Source organism: Mya arenaria, chromosome 17 (genome assembly GCF_026914265.1).
Source record: "Mya arenaria isolate MELC-2E11 chromosome 17, ASM2691426v1".
NCBI lineage: Eukaryota > Metazoa > Mollusca > Bivalvia > Myida > Myidae > Mya > Mya arenaria.
Genome location: NC_069138.1, coordinates 50,798,374 through 50,824,125, shown reverse-complemented (window position 1 = coordinate 50,824,125; position 25,752 = coordinate 50,798,374). Strand labels below are relative to the sequence as shown.

Here is a 25,752-nt window from a genome sequence, read left to right as displayed (position 1 = left end):
TGGTATGTGTGGTAGATTTATGAAAGAAACTTAAGATAAAGTTTAGTTCGTGTGTTGTTTTGCCAATTTATTGGATCATACTTATCTTTTTTTATTACTAAACAAATTGGTTTCATATTATCCTTATGCAAGTGTTGTTAGTTTTATGAACACTCGTATGCGATATCTTTTATCGCATGACCTATTTATGATTCTACCAATAAGTTCATATTAACAAAATACAAATGAAGAAACAAGTAGCAATGTAAATGTTTATGTGATCCTGACCAGAACGATACAGAAAGAGTAAATCCATATCAAGGAAGCAAAGAAGTGATCTTATGTAAATCACTTCCAATAATAGATAAGTTCACAAGAGCTTAAAAGGAAGCAGTCTGTTGACTGAGTTTAAATTGTTTTTGTGTTGGAACGTGCAACATGTCCGGAGACCGTTGGAGCTTAGCTGTGTTTTACATTGCTGTACTGTTCACATATGTTACTGGACCTAAGTTTGTACAGGCGGATTGTCCAGTGTCACGTTGTCAATGGTTTCCTTGGAAGTCGTGGTCGGATTGTTCTAGAACTTGTGGAGGTGGCACACGATCAAGAAGTCGTTTGTTTTGTTGCAAATCTAATTTGGCAAGTGACATAGCCGCATGTTTAAGTGACTGTGGTAGGGATCCAAACGACCGGTCGGGGTTTCATGACTATGGTAAATGCAACACTTGGTGCTATAATGGCGGAACGGTTTCAACAAATGGGTGTAATTGTCCAGATCTATATTATGGCTACTGTTGCGACACAGGTATTTAAAATACAAACGATTTTTGAATCCTTTAAACGATAATGGTTACACATTTAGCAATAACTTATAATTGTGTGTGCTCTTTTTGATCTTATTCCGAAACCAAAACTTTGATTTTTCAGTCCCCAATCATCTTGTTTATAAGAACTTAAACGAGGTCAAAATTTTATTGATATATCAGCGTCCCATATGGGTAGTTACGATTAATCAGTGTCATTCACATTTTGACTTTCTGCTCTTTTAACGTATCTGCTCCGTACAAATACTCTGTATTAAATAATTTCGAAATCAATCGACGAGTTAAATGTTCCCTCAACGTAAATTTAAATATCCATTACGATAAAATCGGAAGTAAATATCGATACACTATACGATCCATACAGTTGTTGATGATCAAACGCATAAGATAGTTGGTATAACTAAAATTTGCACATGTTATCCCTCTGCTTAAGTTTCCATGAGACATTGTCTATTTTGATTGACTTTTATTCATTAATAATACAAAGGAAAATACACGGACCAGCCCAGTAGGCTAAAACAAAAACAAAAAAAAACATGTTAGGAGACATTGAAAGTGTTATTAAATAGAACAGTAAAACCTAATTAGCCTACTCCGCTGGTGCGCACGTTCCGTAAATACTGAATTCTCTTGAACTATTTTTGTATTTATTTGTTGTTATTTATCACGAGTTTCCCGATGTTTTTTGTCAGGCTGTTAAGCGCGATTTTAGGGGCATTCTAAGCGATATAACACAAAAGTCACCTTAGTTGTTGTTCATTATTGTTATCTGCCCCTGGTCAACTTATGTACATGTATGTTCTGTATATATATATATATATATATATATAGCGTTGAGGAAAACGAATGCATTGTAATACTATAATATCGAAGGAAGTTATAATTCATCGTTTAAGGTCTTAAAGCATGTTTAAGTTGAATAAGATTCACTAATAGCTCGTCATTACCGGGTGAGATATGGTATCTCAATGTCACTTTTGACAAAGGCAAAAGTAGATTCGGTTTATGTTAGTTTGATCCTCATAATATTAAACATACTCTAAAAGGAATGAAGTGAGTAGCTAATTAAACCACTCGTATTATTATGTAAGATGTTACCATCATAATCATCATCATGTCATAATTTTGAGGTAAACACTATCATTCATAACAATTTCAGCTTTAAAGTCATTATCTTTTGAGTTGCTTTAAACAGAAAAAAGATATTATATGAACTGTCATAAGGTCAAGGAACTACGTTATTCGATATAAATGACTAGCGTTTAAGTTTCAGCAAGTTTGTCGCAAAATTTAATGACAGATAAAATGTAGTGGTTAATTTGATTACCGGACAAAACTATGCCAACGTGCTAATGGAAACAGAAAATTTATGACGATTACTAACATCAAACCGAAATTAGAATATCCAGCAAAACAATTATCAAATATCACGTGTTGACAGACGAATTACTTAGGTGAAAGTAGTTCTTGAGAATCTGAAACGTACGAGCTTGATTAATAAAAGAATAAAATATAGATAAGAAGAATTCATAATAAGTACCTCTTCCCTACAGAACAACTGTGCGAGGGTTGGGACACACGCATCTAACACGAACGGCCATGGTAGATGCTTTTTCCCCCAGCTCAGTTAAGCAAATTCGCGTATAGTTACGTGATAATTTGCTAATTTACGTGCTAGCATGGTTAAATTATTGGATCAGCTTATCTGAGGTGGGAGAAAAGGATTTCCAGCATGGTCAAATATTTGGATCTACTTAATCTGAGTTGGTAGAAAATAACATCCAACAAAATTCAGAACAAAGTTTACTCAATAAACATGTAAAACATACCAAACGAAACAAGAAGACAAAAAAACAAATACATCCGCGATGATCAACAGCTATTTTGCCACAGGTGACAGCTGGTTTTTACGTGTATAAATAAATCAGTCAATGCTGTTTATGATATATCAATCGCACACCGTGGGCCAAAATTAAAAAATTGTTGTTTTTAAATGCTCTATTAACATGGCTCTGGTATGCAATAGGGGTCCATAGTTAATACAAACAGGATAATAGAAAGGGGGCACTCAATATCCGGGCATAAAAGGCAAACCGTCGGTAGGAACCTCAGGCACGGAACACGTCTAGAACTTTTTGTCGGTTCGACAGAACTTCCCTTTAGTTGGGCGCTATGTGTAGATTGCCTCCGTTTGTGTCTTTTTATAAAGGGCGCCTCACAACCACACTCAAAGACCTGATACAGTTTTTTGTTTCATTCAAACACTAACGAAATACTTGTCAAATACAGAATTCCAGAACATTATTCCAGTAAATAATAAGAACAGTGCATGAATTGATTCACGTGGAATGCACATGAAAATACATAATGCACACTTTCGTAGTTCTTTTTCATTAAATAATTAATAAACTATTAAGAACATAAATACGAGTGGGCTTATTAGGCACTCTGTAGCTGCTTAATATTATTTACCAATTTGTTTAACAAACATATGTAAAATATGATTGAAATCTATAAAAGATATTGCTAGAAAATCAGCTTGTGTCTGATATAGAGCGTAATAAAAGGAATTCAGAAAGAGGAGGGATAGAAATTGAAAATGATAGAGTCTCAGAAAGATGTAAACATCATTTTCATCAGATCAAAATCCAGCATTCACATATTAAACACATCACATTAGACAAGGGACACGGGCTGAGATTGACCACATGTTCACATTTAATACAATACCCATAATACAATGAAGTTTTGTGACTTTGACAGTAGTCATGTGACGTATATAATTGTATAGTTTCGTACAATGGGAGAAATAATACACCTCTCCACAATACACTTGTGTTAAGTATAAGGTAAAACCCGACTTCGAATTATGACCGACAGTATGCATACAATAACAACCGCATATGCCAAACTAGAGATTGTTTATATAGTTCCAATATTAAAAACAGTTTTTAAACTGAGAATATTCAAGATAGACTGCTAACGTCAACATTTGTTCAAATATTCGCGTTCCATCGACAGTTTTGTCAGACATTTTCATCAGATTTCCTTTTATTACGATAAAACCTTATCACCAAGATCAACTTTCCAAACTTATTTTATATAAAACCTGTAAGTTGAATCACCATTTTGCGCAATATCAATATCTTACCCTTGACCTGTTTTTTTTTTTATATTTAACGAGCGTTTATATACAACATCTTAAATGTTGTTATTAAGTGAATAGTGGAGGAAAGTGATCAATTAGAAAACAAGAGGTATTTTGTGTTTCGGAATATTGTACACAATTTTTCGAACGATCCGGACTTCCATATCCCTTAAGCACTTCTTCTTTCATTAAATGAAATAAGTTAGTGTATACATTGAAAAAAGCATTTGTATATGCTTTAGAATATTCATTTGTGTTCTTAGATAATAAATAAAAGTCCTACATCAAAAGTTTCATTATTGTACGTCTTATAATGTTAAAGCAAATAAGTGCCTAACAGATTTAACCTTTAAGTGTTGACCGCTTTACTGAAATAGTAACGTTCAGTGATTTATCAAATTAAACATAAATTACCCTTTTTGGGCATGCTTAAAACATATCATGGTTGTAAAAGGTTCTAATACGGAAGATTGAGAAGTTACCTAAATCGTCTGAGAGATAAATATTAACTCTTAAAGAACACTTTCAGGGATTTGAGAATAATAAAGGGTTTCCTTGTTTTAAAGGGTTTAATATAGTTTTCTTACAATCTGTATTAAACGTGATTTCCTTAAGTTGTTTTGAACAAGCAATGATGGTCGTTTAAGTATATTTTTTTCTAACATCGCATAAAAACATTTGTTTTGGCACTTCCTAAATGTTTACCATTTATGGTGTTAGATGCGATTTACAGCAATTGATAATGTCAAAAAAAGCCTTATTCAAACTGACTGCTGACGTAGATGTACACTTTAATGTTCATGTAGTTAAGTCTATCTGTGTGAAAGTCATACAAAGTGCTTTCACATTGATACTGTTAGAGATGCGTCATTTCGTTGATTCAAGCATGTCATATATGTATAATTATATAATAAATATTGAATAATTTGAAGGTAGCATTTAATCACTTTGATATAATTCAACAATTGTTTTTGTATGTTGCGTGCTTAAGTCTATTAGTATCACACGTAGTTAATTATTTGTATTTTGCTATTTGTGTTTCAAGATTATTATAGTTCTGTTTTTTACTGCAGTTCGTGTCTAGTTTTAGTTCATAGGTTGGATGATAAAATGATACAATAACTATTGACTATCCAATTTTGCGTTACTATGTAAAACATTTTTATAGTTGAACGTATATTTCGTTTTCAATTTATATAGCAAACCGATCAATACTAATATAAGCTTAATTTGTTTTAAAGATTATCAAGATAAACTATGATTAGTATCTTTTCAATGGGTTGGACAGTGTCAAATAAGTTGACAATGGCACCATGAAATTCAAGATTGGACCTCGTTGTTTACACGTTGAAGCAAGTGAAATGCCTCAAACTGTCCATTTTGTCAGCGAAAATAAACAACCTCGGCAATGCGTGTCTTGGATTGTTCGTTTCTTTGAAAAAGTGGACAGTTGTCGGCCTTTCACCCTTACATAAGCTAAACACCAGAATGCATGATTCAGAGCCACATGATTGTCAGTTTCTTTAGAGTTTATTTTCATGTATTGAATGTCACAGTTCAATTTGATAAACATGGACACGTAGGAAATAAAACGAATGTTTGTACTGAGATAAACTTATACCTCGTTTTATTGATGACAACATGTATGTACAGTTGATGTTTTTCAAGTAAATTCAATTTTGCCGCTTTTTTTGTTTTGTTTTTTGAATGTCAACGCTAAATAAAAAAAACGACATTTTTGTTATTATCTCTTTAAGGAACATTAATCAATTAAATAATTCCTTTTTCCAATAGGCCGCCTAAACCTCAGTCACATTTTCATATGAGATTGAGTTGTTACAACCTAAAATTCGGAATCTTATAAAAAAAGATACATTTTAAAAAGTGTAAATTAGATGTCGGATGGACATATTTCATTTAGTCTCACACATACCAAATATGATGGACACGATAGTTCATGTTTTACAGAGAGTACTCAACAGTTCAGAAAAGTACACTTAACGCATTAAAATGATTGTCATTATGGCGTGTAAGCGGGCTACCAGTACGTCCAAACGAAACAATTTCAGCACCAACCCTTAATTTATGACACACCAGAAGGACACCTTCAATAGTCGTGTAGTTATAGGGAATAAACAATGTCGTTTACGCCAACATTTGTAACCAATTCAGGGAATACGGGTTTCTTTTTAAGTATGTCCATCAATCGCCGAGTGTAAATACCGAAGCTGCACATCATCCTACAATGTATACTGCAAGGAGTGTAACGACAACAATGTATTCTTCAAGCGATACAACGGCGACAAAGAATGCCAGCGTAAGGATATGAAATAAACGTATTATGACAAAATAATTACTCACGTTTGAAAATATATATTTCTTTTGAACAAGGAGAGAAGGTCTTCTTTTTATAGTCCATTTTTCTATAAAACGCGGGAAAAATATGAACGTATCAATCGATAATAAAATCAAACAAAATATTTGTAACAAAAACTGTTTTCTTTTCACAAACTGTATCGTATTTACAGGTTCTTTACAAATGGCATTAATAATAGCATGGTTCATACTTGTATACGTATGTCGAACATGTCATTTAGGGATGTGTTCCTGGAACAACCACTATTGTTGGCCAGGGAGCTGCAGAAATGGTCTCACCAAGGACTGCTCGTGCGCAGCGGGGTTTACCAGTGTTTCAAATTATGTGGAAACGTCGTGTCAACCAATTCAGAAACCATCCATCTTAACATGTGACACTGTGGCGATTGGACCAAATGGTGAAAAGAAGACAGCAATGTCATCGAGCAATTCAACCGAGTGTCAGTATTTGCAAGATATATATGGAAATTATCAGCCGACAATTATGCAGTATGATTTGAGCACTGAATACATAATTGACATTTCCAGCTATTCGCGCCCTTCATATATTGTTGAACAAAACTTCGGAATAACGGACGCAACAGTATATATGCAACGCCAATCCGTATCAGGTATGTGTCTCATATATTGGATACAGTAGTTCATTGTATTGTAAATGACAAATGTGGGTATATATTTTAAGGTTTCTTTTCCAGCTAATGTACATAACATAACATAAGGAAATATGTGAACACTTTTGCGGCGACGAAACAAATCTCGGCTGTATAATGTACCATTTTGTGCTTGTAAACACTGAAAAAAGTTAACAAACATGTTTGAATTCGGTCGTTAGCGTATATAACATAGTTTACCTTTCACTATGAAATAATAACTGTATTTGTGACAGGTTCGCTCACTACTTTACCAACAAACAGACGACTTACAGATGTAAATTCGAGCCAGTCTGTTAGGAGCGCACATTATGATTCACAAAATTTTACGACTACGTACACACTCGCAAATGGCCAGGCGTAAGTAAATTGTACGAAAATAAATCAAATTAAATCCCCTGATTCGTTATATCAATATAATCATGTAATAGAGCAGTTATTTAATTGTTATTCGGGTAACAGTCAATACCGTTGTCCTTTGGTGTCGGGGATGACATTCTGAATTGTTGCCCTCGGCATATTAGCCTCAACAAACAGTTTAGATGTCACCGCTCCACCCTGGAACAACAGTTTTGGCTTTTACATAAATAATCATGAAATAAATGCATACTAGCATTTGCTATTTGTGAACAGGTTGTGTTTGGAATACGAAGTGAAAGGTGGCGGTTACTTGAAAGCCAAAGATACAAGAACCCAAACTGTTCAAAGCGCTAAACCTTACCACAAAACTGTAAAACACCGAACAGTCTGCTATCGCTATGACAGCCAACCACCTGAACACTGTTCACAATTATCAACATGTGGCTCTGATCCTCTCCATCTGAGCAAACGGATCACGCGGTCATATTTCCACAACGTCGAGTTTGACGGTTGGTTGGATCCTGTTCCTCCAGGGGGAGCCTCACACACCGCTTCATCTATTGAGAGCTACGAAATTCGGGTAAATGAAGTTTTGTCCTCGGAAGGGACGCTAAAGGTAGATTACGCAAATAACGTTTTGAGTACAATGGTTAACCACACAGTCACAAACATGGATCTAAATCTTACTTCAGACACACCAAGGCTCTATTGTTTAACACTTGAGGTGAAGGATGTGGCAGGCAATGTTCGACAGTCACGCCGCTTTGTTCTATACGATAACACTTCGTCCATTCAAATCTGGACTGAAAAGCCTTTCAGATTTACATCATCGTCACCTGCTACAGATTACACATGGCAAACCCATCACAGCGATGTCTGTATAAGCTGGAAAGATTATTTTTACAACGATTTCTACATTCAAAATGAACTTCTGAATCCTATTGAGCCCGATCCGGACGATCTCATTAGCCACTCATTCGAGCAAACAACTGGGGAGATACCTGTTTCTGGAACATCGAATGTGTATGGTATTATTGCATACCATATATCGTGGAGCCTGAATCACGGTACATTTTCTGTAGAACAACCTGTCCCTTCATTCAAAAATCAATCATTTTGCAAGGATTTGAATGTTACTGATGGAGATACTTACACACTGAACATAAAGGCTATTGATATAGCTGGAAATACCCTTAGCGATAACCGAACTATATTTATTGATGGCTCTGCACCACACCTCCACGACCTATGGCTTATTGAAGACACTATAAGATACGATATGCTGTATGTACATAAAAGCACGGACTTGTCCAAAATGAAGATGACGTTTGCCGCACTTGATCCACATAGTGGGATATCTAAAATACATTGGACGTTTGGAATAGCCGACACAATGACCGAGCTTCTAAGTGAGCACCATGCTGTTATGACCATAAATGTACGTATATCTACACGTATATGTAATGGAACTAGTTTCAATCAGGTACCTTACCATACATTTGTGTCTTAAACTGCGTATAATAATTTATGTTTACACACTGTTTCCCTCGTTTCAGGATTCATGCTCATCAGAAGAATGCTACTGCCCAGATATTGGTTCCTGTGCATACATTAACTACACAATACCACTCGACAAATTAAATGTTAAGAATACGCATAATGGCACTCACAACGGAACCTATTATTTTACTGTAAAAGTAACAAACATGGCTGGGCTTTCAACAACGGAACAAATAGACGTGCTTGTTGATGAATGGCCTTCTTCAGATGGTGATGTTTACGAAGGTAAGTTGAACACAATTCATATAATAAAGACACTGCTTGAATTTCTCATTATACAAACTACAACTATACCAATTATGCCTTTGACGTATTATTACGGCCTTGAAGTCGATCGTGCAGCGCTCGATTACAAGTCATATACGTTTCATATGAAGGGGACTACTTCATTTCTTTGCCGGAGTTTCGGGGAATCACTAAACTATGAAGGGGAACCAAAACAGCTTATCATTCATTGCTCATATTAGGCTCATGCAGGCCGGTAAGCAAATTGTACATGTTTTTTTGGCGGGAAACAAAATATTTATGAACTAAGATTGATATGTATGTATTCGCATTTATATAAACAGTCGCCGTCTGTCAATCAAAATAAACGCTTATCCAATGATATATCGATTCTAGATACAACATCAGTATCGCATCCGCGCCATTTTTTCGTCTGCATTGTCCAAATTTTGGATTCTCTACTACTTTTGGTCGAGTTGGTTAAATGATGTCATAGGGGTGTATGTATTCTGACAGCCGATACCCAGAAGGATTGGTAGGTGGTGTGTAATTTAATCCATTCCCGAAGCTTTAAAAATGAGCGGTTTCATTAAACAATTGACTGTACAGAACATAGACGGAAACTGCGACATATTTTGCATATACCAAGGTATACGGTGCAGGACTTTTTTAAACCAGTCTCGAGCGATGTTTGATATTTAACCTTAGAATGCTCAAGGTCGTAGGTAACCGATTAAAAAGTTTTAAGTTATAAAATAATTATTGACAATCTTACTTCATGCCATCAATGTATTGAGTTATTCAACAGGTACTGATTTTAAGAGATGTACAGTTATGTACAAAGTAAATCTACACATAGATGCTAAGCTGGTATTGTCATTTGCAAAAAGGTTTGTACATTATCAAATATGATTGTAAGTTATCAATTATTAGACACGGCCTGGGGGCCGCGTCTATGGGGATACATGTTTGCAATTGTCAATGGGGAAGTGTATACGGATAAATTTTAGTTATGAAAAAAAGAAGATTTGTTAATGATATCAACTCTTATTCAACTTTACTTAAAAATTTAGTCAATAACCGTTGGAGGTAGCCGTTGATGCGTGTAAAGCTTCCAAAACGTCATATAAAACGAATAAGCCTAATGCTTAAAACAGGAAATTAAAAAAGGTTATTTTCTGTGTTTTTGTATTGATTGGTCGCCGGTCATACGAGTTCGTTATTTTAGAATTTAATTTCTGTGAAAACGATTTATATACACGCTGTGGTAGTAAATAAGCATGTGAGAATTTACGGGCATATTGTGAATAATAGTTTTAATTATTCATAAGTGCCTTAACACGACATTATTTGACTATTTTAAATTTAAGTGATATAAAATGGAAGTACAAAGCATAATTCACACGATTTTACTAACAAATATAAGTCGCAATAACGAAATTAACAAAATTTAAATTTAACTGATGTAAAATGAAAGTTCAAAGCGTAATTCACACGCTTTAAAACAAACATTAATGAATAAAAGTAGGCCGAAATGATATCTCGGCCGAATCGACCCGACACCAATAATTTTATCGGTGATAATGCAGGGTACTTGTCTAAATAATTTACGCATGCCGGAGACGATCGAGTAACTACGATCTAAAAAGTTGATTAAACTGTCATAGTTCGGCTATGTCCGTGTTTATAGCGTTCTCCTACATCTTTTTGCGGGGAAAGAAAACGCGAAAACTGATAATGGTAAGAGGTGTTGTACCGCTATGGCTCTGGTTGCATTATTAGCCTGTTTTAGTTACGAACACAACCACATGTCCTCATTAACGGCTGTCGATGTAGACTGTATACTGAATGAGGGAAATGCTTTGTATTCTATCATAGTTGAAAGTATAAACGAGGCTCGATATTTATCGCATAATGATTTGCCAACATCCGTTAGGTTTAGAAATGATTTATTTTGTCCGCAATATATGCTTAATGTTTACTATGGTAACGTAAACGGTGATAATGACGTCCATTTGGGTCAATCCCCATGTTTCATGAACATAAATAGATATATATTAATATTCAATAAAACCCATTCAGCCGAGTCTTTGATGCCTAACATCAACATTCGTCTTGTTATCCCTTGTATCTATTCTTAAGTAAACGTGGAAGGATAAGTGCGTTGGTAGTGGATTCGCCGGATCACTTGCAAAACGCCCAAACCAACTGAAAAACCGGGTGACTGGTTCTTCCCAACAAATAAATTATACAACCCTATTAACCTTTTAGGCCGACAGAGGCACTCCTGCCGTTTACTGCTGCCACCATTAAAATAAACCATAGAGGAAAGTGCCCGGAGTTGGGATTGAACCCACAACTGCCGAAACACTAGCACAGCGCTCATACAAACTGAGCTAACAGGGCAGCTGGTTATTACCCACACACACTACCATGCATTAGACAGGTTGTTTCCAAATTCTATTTTAACTTGGAATATCAAGATTTGTTTCAGCAAAACGTAAAAGTAGCCTGATCGTGCTCGGAGTGTTCGAACTATCCTGTTACCTTGACAACCAGTCATACCCCCATGCGAAAATCGCCCTGTTCAACTACCTACGTAAAGACGACGGATATTGACAGAAATGACGACAGTATCAGTATCTAGCATAGCAATGTGTACCTGAACAGAAATAACTAAATATTCAAGGAACCCAACAGAGGACAAACATCAATGTTTCACCTTAAAGACCACAGGAACATTGAATGAAGAGGATAGAGGTAAATAATGAGGGTTGACCAATTTTAATCGATATTATTTTTAAGTGATGTAGATACAATATTTGGTTAAAATTTGGCCAGTTGATATTGCATAACCTAGTTAGACTATTCCAAATTATCTTTTAAATATTTGTTTGTAAAAGGCTTGTTTCTAAAGTCAGAACGCCTCATTTTCAGTTCCAAAAAAAGAAAACGGAGGGATTTCTTTGAAACAAAATTAAATGCGTCGATGATGACGAATGGATGTGGATAATGTTAGGATTATCTCATGCGCGGTTCTGTAAGGTATGCGTCTGGCATAATTTACATTCCACACGTTGCGATTCTTAGTTTGTATCCAAGATTTGTCTTTATAGCCAGGTTAAGAGGTACCATAAGCCACTTTGTGTCCAGGAGGTACACTTGTGGGTTTGAGTATTTACGTGATCAGTTGTGTAATTGTGTAATAACTACCTTATTGTTCTGAACAGGCCCGGGGGATGATGACGAACCAGCCAGATATTAAATTGGTGTACCGCAACGTCTGGTAAGCATTTAGTGATTAGATAACGGTATGAAAGTTTCTTAAATACCAATCATAAATCCACATGAAATACGCACTACATATCACAAAAAGGTAGTCTGTACCCACCCCCCCCCCCCCGCCCTAGTGTAATACGGTCGTACTCTACTGTCTGTCTGTCTGTCCGTCCGTCCGTCCGTCTGCCTGAATGTCAGGCTGTCTGCGAAGTGGTTATAGGACATGGCTAACCTTATCCTTAGTATGGGCAATAACCGCCTATGTAATATATTTCATGAATGTTCTCAAAATCGTTGAATTAATGATCTCATCTGCGCTATTTTTCAATGGTATGGCTACATATTGACTTGAGTATGCCTTAAATGATTGTGTACAGTTATTTGTTATCCATTAACAGAAGTATGTATAAAACATTGTGTCTTCTCTGCAGATTCTGGTGTGCCAATAAGTTTATCCACAAAGCAGTCAAGCAACGTGAGACGACGACATGCAGCTATGAATCAGATACTTCAGGTGGATGAAGATGTTAGTCACTCCTGTAAGACTTGTTTGTGTGTAGAAAACATACAAAAAATGAATAGTGTTGTTTTCTTAAATGCGTGCCAAGTTAAGCCTTATAAACAGACACTTAAATATTAAAAAAATCCGGCAAGGGATGTTTTTCTCTACAATTTCTGCATCATGCGGTCATCTGACCAATGAAAACACAAGCAATTATTATGAATCTTTCAGTTTTTCGTGATATCTTTCCATTTCTCATAATTCACCATTTTTCCGAGAGTTAATCAGTTTGGCATATTGTCTTTTAATACATGTCAATCTTTGCATACTGTTAAACTATTAAATTCTGTAAAATATGTAATCACAGGTTTGACAAATTTAATCTTTTCAATTGGACTCTGTCACTTTTACGTTAAAACCTAAGCTGATTTAACAAATAAAATATCTTATTCTGCTTTGAAAAGAGAACTTGCATAGTGGACTTGCCAGGTAAATGGGCTTCCTTTTAGACATCATCGAAATGTAAAGGTAAATGTAACTTGATATAATTCTTTAAGTGCACAAGGAAAAAATGGCTGTTATATATTTGACCGAAATGGCTATTGCTGCTTTGTATGCATTTCACAAAATCTAAAACTTGTTATCTACTCTGTCTGGGCATAAATGTTACTAAAATGCTGTCACAACAGTAAGAAAATGGTCAAGTATCAATATGGTTTTAAAGTTGAATCAAAGACAGGAGCGTTTTGTTTGCATAAGGCTTAACATAAGAACGCAAATTTAAACATTTAAAGTTACCAGTATAAATATGTAAACTATCATAGCCCTTGGAAGTCTGTAAATTAGTTAATTTATTGCGATCACATGTTGTGTATTTGATTTTTCATCAGCTGCCAGTTCCTTGTGTTATTAAATAGGGACAGTTTACAACTTTAAATCCCGATTAGTTTTGGTATGAGGCGTATAATAAAACTGACTATGACCTCAGGCTAGTGATACAAGTAATATCTGAGAGAAAATGTATTATAAACCTTTCACCAAAGGATTTGACATTTGTTTTATCTGAGTTAATGTAATATTTTCTGAGATATTAAACTGAAAGAAACAACATAAATAGTCCATGCGATCACATTCCAGTGTTCATATTTTTTTATTTACACAGCTATACTCAATAGTCAAATAATACAACAAATCTTGCACGACGGCATTAGAAAACACAACTGTTAAATATATCTTAACTCCGCAACTTAACTACACATTCCGATACACTGCTACCACAGTGTGGAAGGCAACGTTTTATTAAGGAAATGTATTTGAAGTGTCGCCATCACATTTAGCGCCAAAATTGATGCATGAAGTTAGTCAATGACGGATGTTTAGACCTTGTATTAAACGCTCCTGAAAAATAAAAATTATAAGTAAGTAGTAAACTGGTATTATAAATTAGCTTGCGCCTAATTTTATGTATTAACTTTACTAAATTATTAATTAATTATCTAGTTATAAACCAGTGATTTTTAATAATTATAATCATTGTGGACCTAAGACTCGTTAACCAAACGCTGCAACTCATTCAACCATCCAATCGACCAATTACGTTATAATGATATTTTATCAATGAATAATGACACATTATATAATCCAATCGAGTCGTCAGTGTCCAGCAGGAGTAAGATTTGCGATATGTTGCGATTAGTGATCTCTCCATACACATATCTGATGTGTTTCAATAGAAGTGTGTTCGCAGCATTTAGTTGAACAGATCAACTCATTGTTAAAGACGACAGTACTTATTGGCAGTCAATCGCAACGTAAATACGGCTTTCACTTTTACTAGCCGTAAATATTCAATTATGATATTCATTTTGAAAAAGCCAAACATGTGCAATCCCTTATATCATGGTTAAGTTAAGTAGTGTGATTCACAGATTTATTAGGGAGTTAAGCTTTTTCAACCGTTTTATATCAGTAATTAAAACATGTTTGTCATCCACTGTTTTTTGTACTCTGTAACGTTTATTAGAGTGCGTTTCATGCTTTATTTCTACATACTCTCCATTATTTGAAAAAGGAATATCCAATGTTTTTAAAATGACCAGTCATTGCCATTAAAAGGTAAGTCAGAAGAAATAGACTTAAGAATCAGGGGCAGAGATTACGAAAAGTCTCAAGTCTGAAGTTAAACTCAAGACTCATTATTGCAAAACTTCATTTTATTGTAATTTTACTTTTATCAGAGCATTGATAGTAAAATTTGCTGAAATATTTTAATATTTGAATGTTTTATTATTTTTAACATTCATTTTTGTAAAAGAAATGAAATAAATATGATTTTTTATTTCTTTATCAAAATGCTTTTCTGAGTCTGAGTCTAGACTTGAGACTGTTCATAATCACGTCCCCATGAAGTGTGTTGACAATCTCCTTTTACTTGTACATGCTTAACAGTGGGTACTACAATGTGATTGGTTTTGATTTTTAATTTACATGTTTAATCTAGCATCTATTATACATTTGTAAGACAGAATGAACTTTTATCATCCGACATCTGATTATGCACCAGTCAGTTATAACCACGCCCCTCCCCAGGTCCGGGGGTATACCGGGGTTACCCGGGGAAAAGGGCCGTGTTTTACTTTTCAGGTGGCCCCCAGAGGGCCGGGTGACCGCGGTGGTTTTGTCATAGCGCCAAATTAAGCCGAGATTGGGCCTTATATAGAGTATCTGGGGTGCGGGGGCAATTGGCCGGGGTTTAAACATCAATACGGGGATTTAACCCGGGGTTGGCTTGACCGAAAATTTAAATCCCGGCTATTCCCCGGACCTGGGGGGCCGTGGTTACAATTGACTAGTGCATTAACACTTGTATAAATGTATTTTGTTTTATAAAATTCCGATAATTAGTTGTAACAACCCAATCTCGAACGAAGATGTGGCTGAGGTTTGGACAGCTGTTAGGAAATTGAAGTTTCTGTTTTAAGCGAACAACGCACAATGATGATACACCTCGCAAAAAGTTGGTTGGACAATAAATAAAGTATTATTTTATCATCCCGTCTATGAGCTATTCGCGTTTTAGTTTATCATTCCAGTGACAAAATTATAACAAAAAACTCTATCATAATCTTGAAACTCAAATATCAAAAGACAAATAGTTAACTACTACGTGTGGTCCAAATAGACAAAAGAACGCAGCATACAGAAACAAGTATTAAATAGTATCCAAGCAATCAAATGGTATCTAATATGCAAATGAAATATTGAATGAACGAAATTACGCTACCCCTTAAAATATCAGTGTGAAAGCCCTCTGTATGATTTTAACACATATAGACTTAACTGCATAAACATTAAAGTGTACATCTACGTCAGCGGTCAATTTGATTAAGGCTATTTGTGACATACGTCAAAGCCGTAAGCCCGATCTAACACCATAAATGGTAAACATTTAAGAATTATCAATATAGTTGTGCCTCATCCAAATGATTACATGTCATGTCACGAAACAAAAATGTTTAACTAAACTTCCTGATATTCGAGGTAAGAAAATTACCTACTTGTACGAATACCATAGTTTGTTTAAAGCTGCAATCTAACAGATATACCATTTTTACAACTATTATATTTTTTGTCTTGGAAGGGGCAAATTTTTGCGCAGATATCTGCAAACCAATAATGAAAGATTGCTGACAAAAGATCAGATCGCAGACTTGCATATTTCTGTTCGAAGATTAATGTTTTATGGCTTAAACCGTTACTAACCGTTTAAGGAAAATGCACAAAAACATTAATTTTTGAACATAAGTATAAAAATCTGCGATCTGATTTTTTGTCAGCAGTCTTATATCACTGGTTTCCATGGAATTTCGCAAAAGTGGCTCGTTCAAAGATAAAAAATAAATAAGTTGTCAAAACTTTCCATCTGTGAGAGTGCAGCTTTAAAACTACTTGAGAAAAAAACGTTTACAACAGAGTGCTACAAAACTATTTTGACACTTTAAAACACGGACACACTTTATTCTCTTCAAATCTTGTAAGTGTTCTTTAAGAGTTAATATTTATCTCTCAGACAAATTAGGTAACTTCTCAATCGTCCGTAAAAGTGTCCTTCACAATCTTGATGTATTTCAAGCATGCACATTCAGGAAGTTTTATGTTTAATTTGCTAAATCACTGAACGTATCTTTTCAAACCAAAGTTTATACATGCATCTGCCTAGCACTTGTTAAGGTTCAAAATTATAAGACTTTTCTATGTAGGACTTCGATTCATTTTGGTATGTTTTGTTTTACGATTAAATAAGTTCACATAAGCTGCAACTTTGATGTAACAACAGATCCGGCAATTTAAAAGAACACACAATGTGATGTTCATGTGTTATTTATTTTATATAAAAATACTATTCGTCTTAAAGAATAAAAGGAATATTGAGCATGCAGCAGGAACCGTATGATAAAGACACTGCCACACACAAATCGGAAGATCTACATGTGAACTTACCCCACCCGCAAATTCTGAAATCTGTGTAGTATTCATCGATAGTTAATTCCATTTCTGTGACGAAATATAATTTCATACGTCATAAGAAGAAAAATATTTCCCCTTGTTTCAAATGAAATAACCGCCAGGTGGCGAATTATAAGCACGACTATTTCGTGCGCATATGAATGTAAAGGTATTTGGCTTTGGGGAGCCGATACGTTCACATCGTGTCAATAAATTGTTAAATTTACGGTATAAAATTTTATTGCAAAAGTTTTCTGTTACTTTGCAATCTCATCAAATGGGTGGTCAATTTCATTTCATTTTCCTCCAAAGAACATAGTAAAGTAATATACATTTGCATAACTTTACATAATACGTATACATAAATAATGAAAATGATATTTTTTCTATACTTCTTTGTTAAGGAGCTTATGGGTGAGGAGGCCCGACATCTAGTGGTACAAGACAAATCCTGTAAATCTGGATGACAAATGGGCAGAGGTTTCTGAGTTTTCCCCAGAAGGAGGGTTTTATCTCAGTTTTTTTTCTAGGTCAGTCGACCACGTCTGTAAGCTCCATTTTTTGTCAAGCATGTTGTTATCTAAACATACTTTGCTCATGTTGCAAGTTCATGTTGTATAAATGTTTCGGCTTCCCAACTGCTTCTCTGAGTGAGACTTCCAAAATAATGCCATTGAAAAGTATTGATGTTGTTGTTTCCTTTAGGCGGTTTTATAGTGTATTCAGGGAATGACAAAATCTCACTTAAAACAGGAAGTGCAGTTCTGAACATCAAACACTTTATCCTTTAACATCGACATGAATTAAATCAAATTAATGGTTATTTAACAAACAAAGTAGCAAAATAAAAATAATACTAGGTTAGTGCCGTGGAGGGAGAAAGTTCATCTGGCTCGGGTATGGAAAATATTCCTCCGCCTTGCCGGATGAACATTCTCTATTCACGGCACTAACCTAGTATTCACTATTTATGTTTTATTAACATACAAACCTCAAATAACCTTAAGTACTCGAATGAATTTATAGATTACGTGTAGTACTTTGTTTCAATAGACAACATTTCGATTAGATAGTGTTTATTTCCTGTTAAAAGGGAAGGATATTTTCATGAAATCCGAGTGTAGACTTCTGCACATGATCTTTTTACATGGATCACCAAATAAGTTGACGTAATCCCATTTCTACCTCACAGAGGAACCTCCACCTGATTCACTCGGTTGTTCAGCCATCATGCACCAGGTTTATTTCTTAACCATCATGCACGCAAACTTATGAACAGTAAGTGCACTGGTAAGATACTTTATATAACCTAGTCCATAGAACTGGCGGAACATTTTGCTTCTTGCTGAATTATATAACTGTCATGCATGCGTTGCAAATTCAAGGGACATAAATCGACGAGTGAAATGTCATAAGCGTATGAAGGATAACCTCTCTTTGTTGAAAACACGGAACATCCTAGATTACTATTTACCAGTGTATCTAAGAATGAAAGAGTTCATCTATGTACACGAGATAATATAAAGTTGACAATACGCTTCCTTGTCTCATTGATTTAAGAGCTGGTATTTCTTCGGAATGCTCCCAATACAGCCTAACTACACTTTTAATCCCATATAAGCAAATACTAATACACGTAGCAATTCCTAGTCATCCTAGCTTGAGGAAGAGACCTTTGTGCCACACCATATCAAATGCAGATTTCTGGTCGAACTTTAAAACCGTGAATAACCTTTTCATCTGTGTATGTGATATTATAAAACTATCGGCTCATTGCAGATGTCTGGCACTTTACCTTGTTTTCTATGTAGTAGTTTCCAGAATAATTCGAAGTCTAACTCAGCTGCTAAGTTTAGATCATTTATCACCTTATTTCTCACATTTTTTGTTTTCGTCGAAAGTCTTTCTGATTTGTACAAGCGGAAGGATGTATGGTTGTTTCGTCTTGGGCGCCCCTCTACGCTTTTGTATAGACGTCTTTAACACACGGTCCCAGCAGAGTTTAGCCCATTTATTGAATTTACTGTACGGTAAATGACATTCTGCATTTTCAGCTAATTTGTTTTTAAATCATTTAAAATGTCTGGGTCTACGCCTTTTATTGATTTGTTACTAAGGCCTTGATGTATTTCTTCCGTATAAATATGAATATTATCCGCTGAACATTTGTGACACGCAAAGTCAAACGGTCAGAGGTTATTTCATTATATGTAGACACTAATTTAAAATTTGCCGCTCTACCAACAATAAATGCACGTTTAACTAGTATATGATCAACTATGTTACCTGTCGGTATGAAAGTTCCTTCATTTAATCCAAAACTGTGTTATACGGATATAAGGTTGGTCTTATCAATAAGGTCTGTCAACAATAATGATTTCACAGACGTATTTTGGCATCTATTTTTTACGTATTGGCCGTTAAAATCCCCTGCAGCAATAGCGCTCCCTATTTGAGAATAGACCGAGATCAATGATTGTAAACCACTTAGATTTATAATACTTTATAGCATTATTTGCAGGCATACACATACAAAATATAAATAGCGTATTTTTATCTATAAAATGGAATTATTGAAGTCACATCAGGACTTTAGTAACGTTAGTGTCCATTTATGGTTCGATAACGATAGTTTCATTCGTTGCTATGTTAACAAATACGTATTGTATATCCCTAGACTGTTCGCGTATCTGATCGTGTAACAGTCTGAAGAACATTTAAATTCTCTTGAAACTTAACAGGAGTTGCGCCTATTGACCAGGCGTGTTTGCGGACTATCCTTAAGTGTCCTACCCCTTTCCAAGAGACGGCGCCGATATTCGTTACAGGGCTCTAAAATGTCGCCCGCATAGTCGTCTTTTGGTAAGCCTATGAGTAAGGTGTCTTAATCCTGGAAGAACTGCTAGGGCAGGAATAGTTGTCAGAAGTATTCACATTCGTCAATATAGCCAGTATCACTTCGACAGAATAACGCATTACTTGTATCACGTTCCTGTTTCATACGTAGAATGTTTGAATTAGCAAGTATTTGTGGATCAGTTTCATAATGATCAGTTAATTGTGTCATCATCATTATTTAGACGATTACCTGGTAATCCGTTATAATAGCTTTTTCCGTCACGCTTACTCTTTGTATAACTGTGTTATTGGTATAAAGGACTGTCCCGTTACTTTAAACAGTCATTTGGTCGCTCAAACCTGACGAATTTATGATCGTCTAGGCTGGGAACACATCAGTGCCAAAATGTCATATAATATAGTATCACCGTTAGTCATAGGGATCTAGAGTTTGGAGCCATTGAGATCAATTGCCATTATTTTTGTTCTGTAGAGATTTACGGTCACTAAGGGGTTAAGGATGGGCACTCTGTCCGACCATTGAAAAGAAAGCATTTTTAGTTTTTTTTGTAAACGCTCTAAAATGCATGTACTTTAAGACCGCCTTCTTATTAAATGCGTAATTTTGTAACATGTGTACGCCTCGTACGTTTAAGGTATCCGATTTAAGACCGTACCAAACATGAACTGTTTATTTCACCTTCAAGGTCAAATTGACATTATTTGACAAGTAATGCTGAGTGTCAAAGGCGGCTTTTTGATCAAGACATGCATCATACGCTTAAATATGAATTATTATATGTGATATATCGAAATGTTCCAACAGTTAATGTTGCCAAATCGTTGTGAAATTCCTTAGTTATATCCACAGGTGTAATTCTTTCCATTCCACTCCATAAAATATATACCGTCTTTAGGTTTGAAATAAAAAACAGGTACTGCAGATACGATTATTGCCAACTGATTTAAGGGACAAAACGCCATTGGCAGAACTATCAATAGTTTCTAATTTAACCAGGCGAACAAAAGCCGATTCGTTGATAAAACTAAATGGATGTCTTTTGATTTTAGATTTAATAGATTACTTAATTTCTCAAAAAGTGTCAAACACACATCCTTACTTCCATGTCAAGCGTGCTATGACAATATGTGGTACACAACGTCCTCATACTGATACTGAAGAATTAAATATGGAATTTGTCTACCTTTGGCTGCTGAGCTTGTTTCCGTAGTATTTTCACTAAAGTATTGGAATATGACGAGGAATATTATTTTCTGTCGTTACACGTCATCGTAACTTCATGCCAACTGCAGTGTTCCCCATGTGACATTGTTCAAGAAATAAAACCAAGGCTAACATAGAAGATAAATAACATAATCGTAACGTTCACAAAAACAGATGGCTTCTAAGACATCGTCATTGAAATTGATAAATGTTTGACGGCCCTTTAAGGTTGCATGCAACTGTAATTTATTTTTCACTTATATAAAACAATTACGATACTTGATCAATAAGTACATACTCAATAATATGTCTCGTTAAATTGAAATGATTTAAGTAAATCAATTACTGTGTTCTACCTTAAACTTTATTCGAACACAAACTCAAATCTAAAGCATATTAAGTGCACATCTAAGTTTGAAAATTGCACGCACATGTTATACATATATATTCAATTGGGTACAAGACGTAAACCGGTTCCTTAATTTCATGTGAACATTTTTTCCCAGTGTGTTAATATAAGTATAAAAGTCTTTGACAATCTTATTACGTTAATTAAGTACCCAAAACACCTCTGAAAAATTCTCAACACTTAGCCGTCTCAATTGTCTATTTGTTCAACCTAATTTGAACCATAAATGTAATTGAACAACAGAAATACTCCAATCTTTGACTTTGTCGTAAAACTTAGGGCAATTTTTCCGCACATACTTCCTATATAATCATTTAACTTTCAAGACCAAGACCTACACATTTTTTCACTGTGGTTAAATTAGTTAAGTAAACCTTTTTCCTATTTTTTAGTATCAGTGATCTCGACATAAAACTTAGGTGCACATCTTCATATGCTATCTAACATGACATGCAGACTTAACAGCTTAAAGCTCTATATGGTTAAAATTAATATCGACATAAGTGGACATGCTTCTTATGTGAAGTCGATGCTCATTACTGTTATCCTACCGGAGACAGAGTTTCGTGCGTAAAAATATATGTAGGTTATTGTTTACCAAAGTCATTTGCCATAACTCAGCACTTTATGAGAGCAGCCATACACATTATGCATACTTGCACATGCTGTTTTACGTTCCTGTTAAACTACATTACTCTTGCTTATATCATATATGAGATGCGCTTAACTCAAGAGTTAGTTAAGAATTTAATATTTTGTATTTATCAAGGCGTTTTGACACAATTTTAGAGGTGAGTCTTCTGTTCAACTACGGCAGACTTGACAATAACCTTATTCGGGATTTTTATTCTATGTTATGCGTTGGTCCTCGAGAGGCATAAATGGGATAGTATAGTTAATATGATCTAGGCGGTAAACATTATGTCCAGATGTAACGTATTTTTGGTGTGACCCGTTTGAATTGTTTTGTACTTTGCGTGTTTCTCGGTGGTTGACTTTTATGCCTTAGCCTTGTGTATTTTAGGAAGTTATTCGATAATGTAATCATGCAAATGGGCTTGGCTACTAAGCTTTTTTCTGTAGCTTAATGCATATATATATCAAGTGTATTTTTCATCGTATTGTTATAAGTATTTCCTTTTTGTTTCATAGGTATCGGCGGAACAATTTACAAACTTTTAAGATATCAATGCTGTAACTGAATTAAAAATGTATTTAACCACAAACTGATCCTTCGAGAAATCATGATGATTTGAGTTGGAGATTCATGTATGTTGCATTGTCCACGGAGGAAATTCTTTTTTCATCGAATATAGATTCGTAGGGATTTTCCTCAATACCTTTACCTAAATCACTGTACGGTGATTGAGCAATATCATTTTGTTGCTCAGACCTTTCGAAGGAAACATTATCTGAAAGTAAAAATATATTCGTTTTGAGGGTTGTTAATGGGTTTGCTAATCTACTCATGAATGTCAAACGAACTCGCACTTGATTCTATGGTCCTTCATTTTGCGGCACAATCGACCTAAATAAACTTAATATGAACTATGAAATTAATTTTATGGCTTTATCAAGTATTTCATTATCTTAGGGATACAGACTTTAGCTGACAATACTTCCTAAATTGTTGAGAAACAGTAATCAAATGAGTGAGTGATTTCAAAACATTGTGTATTTCAAGGGAAATAATCAAATGAGTGAGTGATTTCAAAACATTGTGTATTTCAAGGGAAATAACTAACTTCAGGTCTTCAATGTACAACACTAGTAATCTACCTATTTAACGATAAAAATGTGCTTAATAAATGCACATTAAAACTCATAGACTGAGCAGATAACTAGGCCTTCCTACATATCTTCTCTGGGGTTTTGCGATACCTTTTTTATAATTAGATAACATATGTTCCATTGTTCTCAAATGGGGGCAATATATAAGACAAACGTTAACATACAATCAAAACGTTTACAGATTTTTATTGTTTATGATGCCAGTAAAGTGAAATTATTACATGTTTTGGAAACGAAATGTGGAGCTACAGTCGAAAGTGAAAGTAGACCATATTGTTCATAAAAATAGTTTGATAGTCTGATGCATCTATCTTAAAACCATATAAGTAAACTTACAAACATGCTTTGAAACAAAAAAAAACAAACAAGTTTTTATGTAAAGCCAACGGAATATCGATACCTTTATGATGAGATACCCGAAACTCATTTCTTGCTTCTGACTTGGATCGCCGCCTGGATAATGAATTGCTGAGAAGATACTTGAGAAGATTATCAACTTTTTTTCTTATTATTATGCTGTTATGTTCAAAATTATATCTTAAAGGTTTTTTTTGTAAATCTAATACATTTTTTTCAATTGCAATAAAGAACGTACATTTATCTCAAAATGTTAAACTAAATAAATTTAAGAATTTATATGTGCTAGTAAATTAACAACCGAATGACAAATGGAATAATTTGTAACAAGATTAATACCACAAATATACTTATCAAACAAAACGAACACAAACAATGAAAGCCAGAACAAAGTGAATACAACATTTTTAGCTATATAACATGAGAGCAAATCAGGCTTACTTACCCTTTTATCACAAGATAAACAACAACAACAACCGCCCCAATAATAACAACTATTGCTCCGGAAGTGGAAAGCGAAACTGCCAACACCGTATGACCTTCTTTATGCATGACTGCTGCGTCGGGTAAAAGAGCAACACTCATTTATAAAATATACACGTACTTCGTATACTAGGACTGTGCATCCTTAGATAAGGTCAAAATAGTTTCATCTTTCAAAAATTAAATTGCACAAAAATAGCTAGCATTTAGCGTGTTTAAGTTGGAGAAATTTTTTTGAAATTCTGGTAATCATAACCTAGAAATAGTAAGAAAGATTACCAACCTGAAATTCAATTAAGAACATTAACTATTGCGTTTTAAATGACAACATCATTCATAAAATTATTTTTTGTTGATTTCAATTTCAAGTTAGAAGTCATGCAAAACTTACTTTTACAACTGTCTCTGTCATTCTTTGTAATTACTTTGATACAAACGACCGATGCATAGCGTTGTTTAATGCAATGAGAGTGATATAAGGTGTACAGGTGAAATTGTCAAACATCTCTTTCGAAGTTTTCTTAAAAGAAAGCTCATAAAACAACGCCGATTTTATTGTTTTCGAGTAACTGTACATTTCCTCCTTCATCAGACATCGGGTATAATTACTTATACGGTAGGATCTAATTCCACTCTCCAGATCAGAAAATCCTTGCCAGTGTGCAGCTATGTATCGTTCCGTATCATTGGTAACTGAATTAGAGAATTTTAAGAATTCATTACAATTGATAATTGAGATGAAGGATCGATGAATCTGCTAACAAAATCAAACATCTGAAAGATCGAACTTTAACTTCAAATCAGGTATGTATTATTGACCGTTTTAACATGAATCATAATATGTCCGCAATATATACGCAAAAAGCTACAGCAAAACTAATTATAACATTTTTATATTATATGCAATCGGAATTACCATTTGAATTTGATTGTTCTATGGACACATTTCCCAATTGTGGCGGAGTTTCATCTACAACTATAGTAATCCCTTTTTCACTTATCAGTCCTGCAGTGTTCATGACCGATATATTAAAAAAGTATTCTTTATTCTGTACACCGATGATCTTTTGCTCGTTCATGTATTCTGCTAGGTCGACATAGTACTTAAAAATTTCACAATGTCCAATCTGCGGACAATAGCACTTATTAGTTCCCTCGTTATCACATATTTCCTGGAATAAGAAGCAAATGGCACTTTTTAACCAATTGTTAGACAGGGCAGTTTCGTTTTTATGCTAAT

General features: G+C 34.7%; 1 protein-coding gene and 1 long non-coding RNA gene across 2 annotated transcripts; both read left to right on the top strand.

The window, feature by feature from the left end:
- The first annotated feature begins 352 nt into the window (after nt 1–352).
- Nucleotides 353–9,364, top strand: LOC128223590 (uncharacterized). Its single transcript, XM_052932865.1, has 6 exons — nt 353–784; nt 6,146–6,268; nt 6,549–6,938; nt 7,214–7,337; nt 7,611–8,775; nt 8,894–9,364. Exons 1-6 carry the CDS (start codon nt 418–420, stop codon nt 9,362–9,364), a joined length of 2,640 nt encoding a protein of 879 aa, XP_052788825.1. The 5' UTR covers nt 353–417.
- A 2,699-nt stretch (nt 9,365–12,063) lies between these two features.
- LOC128223848 (uncharacterized) lies at nt 12,064–13,431 on the top strand. The gene is made up of 4 exons (XR_008259374.1): nt 12,064–12,167; nt 12,353–12,408; nt 12,833–12,940; nt 13,368–13,431. It is a non-coding gene; the product is annotated as an uncharacterized LOC128223848 (long non-coding RNA).
- The last annotated feature ends 12,321 nt before the right edge of the window (nt 13,432–25,752 follow it).

Excerpts from the sequence above, each read along its gene's own strand:
- LOC128223590 (XM_052932865.1), top strand. The coding sequence starts at position 418 with ATGTCCGGAGACCGTTGGAGCTTAGCTGTGTTTTACATTGCTGTACTG. Across the intron at positions 785-6,145 it reads TGGCTACTGTTGCGACACAG|TATGTCCATCAATCGCCGAG; the intron begins GTATTTAAAATA and ends TTTCTTTTTAAG. Across the intron at positions 6,269-6,548 it reads CGGCGACAAAGAATGCCAGC|GGATGTGTTCCTGGAACAAC; the intron begins GTAAGGATATGA and ends CATGTCATTTAG.